At 56.1% G+C, this 10198-nt stretch overlaps 1 protein-coding gene across 20 annotated transcripts in view; it reads right to left on the bottom strand.

Annotated features, from left to right (window-relative positions):
- Positions 1-680: 680 nt before the first annotated feature.
- Positions 681-10198, bottom strand: part of MAST3 (microtubule associated serine/threonine kinase 3) — a 65326-nt gene continuing 55808 nt past the window's right edge. For 19 of the 20 annotated variants that reach the window (XM_057490129.1, XM_057490134.1, XM_057490131.1 and 16 more), the window contains 10 exons: positions 9525-9647; positions 8639-8748; positions 7581-7717; positions 6824-7059; positions 6143-6349; positions 5624-5850; positions 5079-5201; positions 4282-4418; positions 4000-4181; positions 681-3023 (listed from right to left, as the gene is read on the bottom strand). In XM_057490129.1, coding sequence (XP_057346112.1) covers positions 2491-3023; positions 4000-4181; positions 4282-4418; positions 5079-5201; positions 5624-5850; positions 6143-6349; positions 6824-7059; positions 7581-7717; positions 8639-8748; positions 9525-9647 — 2015 coding nt within the window. In that variant the 3' untranslated portion in view covers positions 681-2490. The remainder of the gene's footprint in view (positions 3024-3999; positions 4182-4281; positions 4419-5078; positions 5202-5623; positions 5851-6142; positions 6350-6823; positions 7060-7580; positions 7718-8638; positions 8749-9524; positions 9648-10198) is intronic. The other variant, XM_057490138.1, reaches the window with a different exon arrangement.

The following is a 10198-nucleotide window of genomic DNA, read 5'->3' as shown; positions in this document are numbered from 1 at the left end:
AGAGCCGAACGTACTCCCGCGGGACTGGAGGGTTGAGAGTGGTCTGAAATAGCCGATCATGTCCGGAAATAGCCGAGCGCAATCGGGTCAGACGAGGAATCCCGAAGCTCAGCTCAGCTCGGCTTGGGTGGGCTTAGAGACGTCCGAGCGATTCCGGAAATGGCCGAGCGCGCTACACCTGGGCTGGCGGAATAAAGGCTGAGCCTCGAGACTGAGACTTTCTGGGAAGAACCGAGTGTGTGCTTGGTCCCAAGTGGAGGCCCTGGAAGTTTAGACCCAGAGACCACCGGCTTCCGAAAGTTTGCCGACGGACGGACAGATCTAGAGGACACGTAAGGCGGGCCCGAGCTCAACGAACAGGAGCAGGTGAAGTGGGGAGGGCGTTTGCCCCAGAGAATGGAGCTTTTCAGAAAACAATCGAATAAGCCGGGGTTGCAAGCGTTTCCATGGTAGCCCAGAGCGTCCGGAAACAGCTGAACTCCAGCCCTGAGGGCCCGAGTCCGGAGGCGGGCGATTGTTTCCGGAAATAGCCGAAAGTGCTCGGGAACGGGTGAGTGGGCAAAGGTTTGTCTTCCCGCGGAGAGACAGGAATTAACCCAAACGTGCTCAGATTGGGCTGAGTTGGGTATTAGAGTTTAGGGTATAGCCCGAGCTAAGACCGGCATATGAAGGACACAAAGATAGTTTATGTATTTTATTAGCACAGCTCAGGGGCACAGAAGGGTGTCTGGATGAAGCTTTTAAGGGCAGAAACCACGACAGGTACTCACAAGGGAGAGGGCAGCAGGAGGCCAGGCTCAGAGAAGGAAGGCATTAGGGAGAAGCTCATTGGTGAACTCCTATGCAGCCTTCAAAACCCACTTCAGGTAACTTTGAGCCAGGGTCAGTTTTCACCCCTCCTGTGCACTTTTTCCTTACTCCTTTCTTTGCCTCTCACAAATTCAGACATTGGACCTCTTTGTAAACGTGGGCTTTTATTCACTGTTAGCTCCAGGATGGAAGGGAGCAAGTCATGCACAGCCTTGGTCTAGCTCCAACACCAGACAGTGCTGGGCGGGGGTCTCTGGGAGGGATGCAGAGTGGGCTGCAGTGCTTGGAAAGTGTCTTCATCATGTGGGCACAGCAATGTTGCCAGCCACCTCCAAATGCAAAATGGAGGTTCTTTAATCAGTGGGTCATATAGCAGCCAGGGAAAAGCTGGGGCTGGAGTCCACTGTATCAGTCATTAAACTCTCCATTGAATGGCAGAGCCTGGCTGCATTAACTCTTGCCAGGTGATCAAGGGATAGGTCTCTGCCCCTTGCCAGGCCTCAGTTCCTTTTCTATAAAATGGGGATGACATCACCTCCAGCCTTCTCAAGGCTGGCTGAGGGAGAAGCCACAAGTAAAAAAGCATTTAGCACAGAGTAGGTTCTTAATAGTCACTGGGATTAGTTTTGTAAACAAGGAATCTGAGGCACAGAATGGGGAAGCCTTTTTCCAAGAACCACACAACGCCAAGATTCAAACTCAGGCCTCACTGTCCCACAGTTGGGTTTTCTCATTTGAATTTCATTCCCAGTAAGTTTTAATATATCAAGGGGACACTCAGGGGGTGTTTCAGATATATCAGTTATGGGCTTACCCTGTTGGGAATCAAACATGTGAAATCTTGCCTGGAGTAGACATTCTGCTCCCACCCTGGTAGTGTGCCCTTGGAGGCCTGTGCCTTCTTCCCAGGGCATCAGTGTTGCCTATTGGGCGAGTGACCCCTTTGCCTAGATCTGGCGAACTCCTGCTCATCCATCAAAACCCCAGTTCCCATACCCACTCCTCCAGGCTTCAGCCTGGAGGACTAGAGGCAGACTCTAGCAAGGCTGGCTTAGGGATAGAGGCTATGATGATGGAACATAGCCCTCAGAATCTGGCCCATCATCAGAGTTACTTTGTTTTGTGGTGAAAGGGAACTGTTTATAGACTCTCCAAGTCATATCTAAACTGGGCTTGGACAGGTGAGCTTGCCTGTGCTCCTTCAAGTCCGTGAGACTTAGGTCAGGGATGGGATCAAGTAACAAAGAAAAACTTAAAAAGTACAGGAAAACTAGAAAATACAAACACGTATGACTTGTACAAATTACTTCCTTCTCAGCCCAGGGGACAGGGTCCTGCAAATGGGGTCCCAGGTGCATGGGGCAGGACTGAGGTAGCCACCTTCACTATGGTGGCTCAGTCTGGCTATCGCTTATAAAAAGTAATAAATTAGTTGCAGGGATTTGCTGCTATTTACAATGCCACTCTCATCCCCCATTCCTGCCCCTACAGTTCCTAATCAACACCAGAACCTGAGGGAGCTGCAGTCTCCACCTTCCAGCAAGGACCAAAATAGCTTCTTGCCTTCCAGATGTCATGGGCTCGTGGCTCAGTCTCCATCCAGGTGTCACTTTATGGAAAAAACATTGCACAAAAAATGACACCCAACTTCCAGGCCAGGGAGAGGCCAGGTAGGAGGGATTAGTCCTTCCCGGAAGATTCGCAGGTCCCTGGCACGGCCTCAGCACCCTCCACAGCAATCTGCGGCGCTGAGGTGGGTGGCCTGGCAGCCTCCTCAGAAGGTTCATCGAAGCTCACCTCCTGCACAGCCTCCTGCTTTTTGAAGGAGTCTCGACGCTCAGACAGGTGCAGCCGCCTCATGACCACGAGCTCCGAGTCCAACCCACGGCCGCGACGCCCCAGCTCTCCGTCTAGTCGCTCACCTGCACCCAGCTTGTCAGCTGACTGTCCCCGGCGCAACCGCGGGGAATGGGTGGGCGCAGGTGGGTGTCCGGGCAGGGGTGAGGGTGAGCGGGGTGGGGGTGCAGGCACAGGCGGGCAGGCCAGTGGTGAGGGCGGAATACTGCTGGTGGACTTGCGACGGCCAGCCTTGGGGCGGGGTGGCCCGAGCTTAGTGGCCAGACCGTGAAGGGAGCTGGGGCGGGTGTGGCTGGTGGCAGCTGGAGAAGCAGGGCTGCTGGAGCTCGGGGATGCACTGGGCGGGGATGTGGTGTCTGTGGGTGACAGAGAAGGATCAGGGCCACCAGCCTCAATTTCCTCAGCTTTGAGGTGGGACCCTGGGACTGAGTGCATCTGCCAAAGCCCTCATTCTTTGCTGTAGCCACCCACCATGCCTGGCTTTCCTGCTTCCTGTCGTTTGCAGAGCTGTTCTCTTGGCCCAGGTCTGGTGAACTCCTACTTACCCAGTAAAGCCCTAGCTTCTATCCACCCACTTCTAATCTAATGACTCACCACTCCTTGCATCAAATATACATATCCACTGTCTGCCTGTGCCCTCTTCCCCACCCCTTGGGGCCTCAGCCCCAGAGAATGCCTGGTTTGAAGAAGACAAAGATGGCACAGTTAACGTCAGCCCCACAAGGTTAGGGTAGGCCAGACGCAGGTCCAGGAGTTGGGGGGTGCCCAGGGGGCAGAGAAGGCTTCCTGGAGGAGTGGGGGGCCTGTGGGCCTCCTCCAGAAGGCCTTCCTTGACTCCCCTGTGGGTTGCCTCAGCCTGCCCCATGCTGCAGCCTGATGCTAACCCAGTGGAGCTGGGGGTGTCTGTGTCTAGCTCTCTCACAGATGGGGGCACTCAGGGTTGGGCCATGTCACCATCCTTTCCTGTCCCAGAATGGTCTTTCTAACACTTAAACCATGCCCTCTCCGGTTCACACATCCTCCATGGCTCCCTATTGCTGCCAATTTAACTCCAGCTGCTTGGCCTGATCCACTCCTGCAATTTCCCCCTTCCCCAGCCTCCCCCCAGCTTTCATACCCCTCCTGTCCAGCCTCCTTTGTCATGTTCCCTGTGCCCACTCCCAACTCCCACACTTGCCTTATAGACTGTAGGGAGCTGGAATGACCTTGTGGGCATCTGGCTTCCTATATTACATCATTCTATCCTCCACCCCCTGCTTGCTCCCTCCCTGGACTGGCCACTACAGCCCTGAGTGGCCCTTTCTCCTGGGGTGGCCCGGGGGGTGTGCCCACCTGCTTGGGCATCGGGAGCTGGGCTGCGGCACGGCGTGGTGGGGCTGGGGGAGAGGCTGTGGGTGGGAGAGCCTGGGAGGCTCTCACTGGATGACAGGGAGTGGTGGAGGCCGGATGAGAAACTTCGGCTGGTGTGCAGCACAGACGACTGTTTGGAGATCTTCTTGAACAGTGACTTCCGTCTGGGGGTGAGAGACCCTGATGTTTCGGAAGCCCTGCCCACAGCAGCCAAGCGTGCCCCAGGCCCCCACCTGTGCTCCCTGGAGGCCTGCCGCTGCTCACCGGTCCTGGGTCTCCCGCCGGCGGCTCCTCTTGCTCCTGCGTGCCATGCGGCCCTTGGTCACGTTTTTCCTGGCAGGGCCTACCTTGATGGATGTGTTCTCCAGGGCTGTAGTCCGCAGGGAGATCTTGTTGCCGCACTGTGCAGGAGGGATGGTGAGGGGTCACCTGAGTCCCTTACCCTCCCATCTGAGCCACTCACACACCCACCCACCTGTTCATCCATCAGATCCCCAGATCCAAACCCCTCAACTTCTTACTCAGTGGGCCAGAGATTCACATCCAGTCTGTCCATCATCCAGTGAGCCACCCAGCGACCCACCCAGTGGTCCCAGGAGCTACCCACCCAGGGGACTGTCTCCAGCTGTTGCTCATCTCCCCACCCAGAGGCCTCAGACCCCGAGGGTGCCTGGTCTGAGGAAGGCAAAGATGGCACAGGTAACTCCAGTTCCACAAGGTCAGTGTGGGCCAGAGGGAGGGCTGGGGGTGGGAGTGCTCAGGAGGCAGGGTGAGCTTCCTGGAGGAGGGGACCTGGGAGGTGATGTTAGGAGGCTACAGAGCAAGCATAGCCTGGGCAGAGGGGAGGGGCACGCAAGGCCTGGGACTGAGAGTGAGGGTGGGGTGGGGTGGTTGGAGGGGGAAACCCAAGTAGAGTGGGGAACTGAGGCCAGGGAGAAGTGGGGGTCACAGGAGCAGCCCAGAGGGCAACGGGGAGATCTGGGGGCCCTGAGGATGGACAGGGGGTGGGGAGATCTGGGTACCCCAGGGTCAGCTAAGCTCTGGGGGCAGTGGGGCTGTACCTTCAGCAGCAGCTCAATGACGTCCATGTGCACCAGCCCCAGGACCGACTCCCCGTTGATGTGGGTGACAAGGTCTCCGGCTCGCAGGCCTGCCTCCTGGGCGGGGCTTCCCTCCTCCACACTCTGGGGGTGCAGGTCAGGGTGGGTGGCAGGGTCAGTGGCTGGGCCCCACAGCCAGGGAGCCCAGCTGGGGTCAGCTGTGAGACTCCAGCAAGCTGCTGCCTCAGTTTCCCTGACTGGCAGGGTTGTTCAAAGAGTGAACAGTGGGGATGGGACAGGTCTTGGGCTGGCAGGGGGGAGGACAGCACACCTGTTGTGCTCCCGCTGGTACAGGGCTGCAGCCTCATGCCCCCCTGGGGTGTCTGTCCCTCTCCCCATCCCTGTCCTTGGGCCCAGCCCCAAACCATCCCCACCCCAGCCCTCCCCACCTCATAGGCCATGAGTGCAGAGCTCACTTTTTAAGACTAGAAAATGTAGCTCCTGCCAGAACAGAGTCGGACTCCACCCAGGTCTGGCTGTTTCCCCCAACCCCAAGGCCAACTCACCCAGACGACGTGGTGCACCGTGTAGACATCACTGTCACCCATGTAGACGCGGATTGCCCGCAGGCTGAAGCCGTACTTCTTGCCTGAGCTGTGGATGACAATGGGGGGCCGCAGGCTGCCACACACGGGGGATGGATCTCGGCTTGGAGAGGAGTCACGGGACGATGGGTTTGAGGACAGCGAGCGTGGGGACAGGGGACTCATGAGGGGGCCACCGCTGCCATCATCTGTGGGATGAGGAGCAGGGCGGGGGGCACTCCTTTGTGGAGTCCCCTCCTCCCACCACACTGACCGCTCTGGCTGCTTGCTGCTGTTTCAGTGTCTCAAGCACAGTCCCCCCGCCAGGCCTTTGCACATGCAGTGGCTTCTGCCAGGAATGCCAGGCCTCCAGCTTGTTCCCCTCTCCTGGGGCTCAGCCACAACAAAACCCCTAGGGATCCCCTCCAGCTTCCCTCCGGCTCCCAATACCCTGGCCAAAGCAGCAGATAAGCGAAGACAAGGCTGGGCCATGGGCGTTACCTGCTGTGATGATGAGTGACAGGGCAGACACTGAGGCCGACTTGGGCACGCGGCCCCCACTGGGGCTGGCCCTGCCTTTCTCAGGGGCTGATTCTCTTGGACCCCCAAGGCGGCGGCCCCGACCAGCATCCAGGGCCCGTGGTGTGGAGTGTCGAGCACCAGTGCTGTTGCTCCGTAGGCGCACATGGCTGAGGGCGGCTGTGTCAGCTAGGAGGTCACCAGGGCCTGGGGGTCAGCCTGGCCCCACATCTCACCATTTGGCCCCTCTGCCCTCAAGAGGCAAAGCCCCTTCCTCCCGGGATGGCATGTACAAGGTCCAGCCTCCTCGTCTTTGTTCAGGCAGTTCCCTTTCCTTGCACTGTTCTCCCTAGAAAACTCCATTCTTCAAGTCCCCTCCTCCAAAAAGCCTTCTCCCTGTCCCAGTCAGACACTAACTCCCCTTCTTAGAATCCCCGAGCTCCATCCCTTTTTCCAATCCTGTCCTGACCCAATCACCCACAGACTGGGGGCTTCTCGAGGGCTAAGCTGAGGCCTAAGGCCTCTCTGGAGCCCTGGCTTCTCCTATCTCAAAGCCTTTGTTAGGCAAATGAAAGTTCTCTCTGGAGAACTCCTACTCATCCTTCAAAACCCATCTCAAATAGTCCCTCCTTTGGAAAACTTTCCATCCTGGATCCCACCTACCAGAAAGGCTTGAGGGCTTGGACATTGCTGGGGTGGTTGATGGGGGAGGGTCAGGCTCCCCCAGAATGAAGATGGGCCTCTTGGGGATCACAGGGACTGGGCTGGCTCCCTCATCCTCTGATGAGAAGGCAAACTTGGGCATTGTGTCCAAGTTCAGGAGAGATGGGCTGGGGCCCTGCTCAGGCTGGGAAGAGGAAGAGTGGCAGGAGGAACCAGAGGACGTCCAGGACCTCAGCCTGCAGCAGGGAAGAGCCCAAGTCAGGCTTGCTGGGTGCCCTCACCTAGGACACCCAGTCACCCCTAGCGGCCACATCTTAACTCTTGGTCAAAGGCAATTTGTAAACACAGGGTGAGTTCCCTCTGCCTACTGTCTTCTCTGTCTGCTCAGAGAGCTCCTATTTATCTTTTAAGACACAGCTTCAAACACCCATCCTCCAGCAGACATTGATTATTCTGTTGAGATTGGACTTTGAAGGATAAACAGAAGTTCATTTGTACAGGGTTGCAGAGTGAACAGTACAAGCAAAAACCTAGCAGTGTCACAGTGCACATCTGCTTTATGTGTGGTGTGGTTAGGAATGCAAAGTCGAAGGGAGTGATGACAAAGGCCAGGCTGGTTGGGGTCTGCGAGGCTGGCCGATATGCTTGACCCTTTTCTACTGGGCCACTGGAAAGCTCCTTCCAATGTTAGAGTCTGTGGTTCTATCTCCCAGCAGGGCTGGAAGCTGGATCTGTCTATATTCCCCAGCCCACCTACCGGACCTCAGTGTTCAGCCAGTGGCCATGCTCTCCTTCGCTGCTGCGTTCCCAACCTTCATCTCGGTCCTCACTGAAGCTCCGTTCAGTGAAGGTTGGTGTAGGTTGGGCGGCCAGAAACTCGGAGCTGCTATAGACCTGGGAAGTAATAAAAAATAACAGTGAAAACAACAGAGGCAGGCAGCCACACCCATGGGGAAGGGCCAGCTTGGCCAAGCGCTTCCTACATGCCTGTGGCTTCCTTGTGAGTCACTTCCTTATATCCTTACCACATCCCCAAAGAGAGCAGTCTTTTGCCTACTGTACAGATGATGAAACTGAGGTTCAAAGGGGCCACAGCCAGGGTTTCTGCTGCTGATCAGATGTCCTGCCTGGGGCCCAGGCCCACGAGCAGTACAATAAGTTTTGTCATCCAATTATAAACAAAGGATGGCACTTAATTAAGTTTGTGAGGCTGTGAGATGACACCCAGCAGAGCAGCTCTGCCCACAATTACCCCAAAGTGGAAACAACCCAAGTTTAGCAGCTGATGAAGTAATAAAAAGGAACAGTGCAGACAGGATGTGTCCCATCTATACAGTGGAACAGTGGAACAGGACTCAGCCGCGGAGAGGAATGAAGCCCTGACACGCTACAGTGCGGATGAACCTCTGAAACATCGCGCCTTAGTGAGAAGCCAGATGCAAGCGGCCACATAGTGTGTGATTCCATGTACATGAAACGTCCAGAAGAGGCGAATCCATAGCGACAGAAAGCAGATCCGTGGCTGCCAGGGGTTAGGGGACAGGGAGGGGGAGTGGCAGCTCATGGGGACGGGGTCTCCTTTTGGGGTGATGGGAATGTTCTGGAACTACAAAGAAGTGGTGGTTGCATATCATTGTGAATGTACCAAATGCTACTGAATTGTATAGGTTAAAATGGCTAAAATGGTATGTATGTATTTTACCACACACACAAAAAAAACCCCTCACCCAAAAAACAACAATCCTCCCACCCCCCCCAAACAAACATCTTGCAGTGTTTCCTGAGCACCAGCTCCACCTAGGGTCACGGGCCCACCTTGCTGAACCGGTGGGAGCAGGAGGAGAACTGGGGGATCTCTGTGGACAACTCCTCATCACGGGGCTCGTCATCCTCAGAGCCCAGGTGGCGGTAACGTTCGGAGCGTGCTGTGGGAGGAAAAGACATGTAGAGCCCGCAAGATGCTCGGAGGTAGTCACAAGGGCTGTGGGGTGATGTGCAGAGGGCTTCCCGGGCAGGGAGACACAGTCAGGACAAAGGCATTGAGGCAGAACCGTGCCTAGTGTATCGAGGGACCACGGGAGGCTGAGGTGGCAGAGTATCTGGGAATAAATCCCAGCTGTGTCCCTAAAAGCCGTGGGACCGTGGGTGGGAATTCTTGTGTCTGAGCCTCAGTATTCTTACCCTTGAGATGGTTCACCCAGAAATAGGTAGAAACAGGTAATATTGTGCATCTCAAAAGTAAAGCATGCTCCCTGTCTTACAGAAGAGGAAACACACTCACAGAGGACTCTGACAAGCCCCAGATCACACAGAAAGTTCTGGAGGAGGTGCTGGAAACCAAGGGTGTTTATTCTGCATTTGGCTGGCACCCAAGTGGGGAGAGGGAGACTTGTCTGAGCCCGCCCGCAAGTGTTGGAGGGGCTCCCTCCACAAAGGCTGAGAGAGACGCCCCTCTCCTATGTGACCAACAGGGCTCCATGTCTGGTCAGGACTGGACACTCAGGATGGACCTGTTGGGGTTCCCACGTAAGTCAGCCACACTCTGAGCCTTTGTTTCCCCTCCTGCAACCTGAAAGGTTGCCGTGGCCTCTTGAATTCAAATGCACAAGAAATCCCAGCCTGGGGGCCAGCCAGCAGATACCCCCTCCCCACCCCAGGGGACTGTGGGACAGCAGAGCCCACCCTCTGGGCCCCCACTTACTGTCGAAGTAGCTAGTGTCATCCTCAGCTTCGAGTTGTGGCACAAACTCGGCCTTGTGTCGCAGAAGCCCTGCCCAGTCCAGTGTCCAGAAGAACGGGTGCTGCTTTACCTCATGGGTGCCACCTGCAGACATACCTGGCTGAGCCCTGCAGGTCTCCCACCCCACACTGTCTCTGAGCCAACTGTGAACCAAAACTTAGCTAACACAGAACAAGCAAGTTGGGAGGAAAAACCAGCCGCCATTTAAGAGCCTGGAGAGGGACAGAGCTGAGGATAGAAGCCACTCTGCTCCTCCTGCTGCTGGATTCTGAGATCCCAACACCCGGAGAAACCCTAGAGCCTTAGGAGGTCTTCCTTCCCAGGCCTTTTTCACACAAAGCTGGTTGTGTGAAGGTATCGTGTTCCCCAACCTCGGCCCCCAGGTCCTCTCCATGAACATGACCCGGAGTGGCCATGTAATGGGTGGCTGCATGAGTGGCAAACAGTCCCTTAACCATTAGTCAGGTAGATGGGGAAACCAGGACATTGGGATCCACTGGGCTGTGAAGACTACAGCAGACTATGGTGACCTTATAGGCTCACATCCTCAGCCTCAGTGCCCCTTATCCTCACCAGACTCAGCTAGCTGCTATTCCTTCCAGGTCTTGCTCTAGTTTCTGGTGAACTCCTAAGCA

Source organism: Manis pentadactyla, chromosome 12 (assembly GCF_030020395.1).
Source record: "Manis pentadactyla isolate mManPen7 chromosome 12, mManPen7.hap1, whole genome shotgun sequence".
NCBI lineage: Eukaryota > Metazoa > Chordata > Mammalia > Pholidota > Manidae > Manis > Manis pentadactyla.
This window is presented reverse-complemented; position numbering and strand designations above follow the sequence as displayed.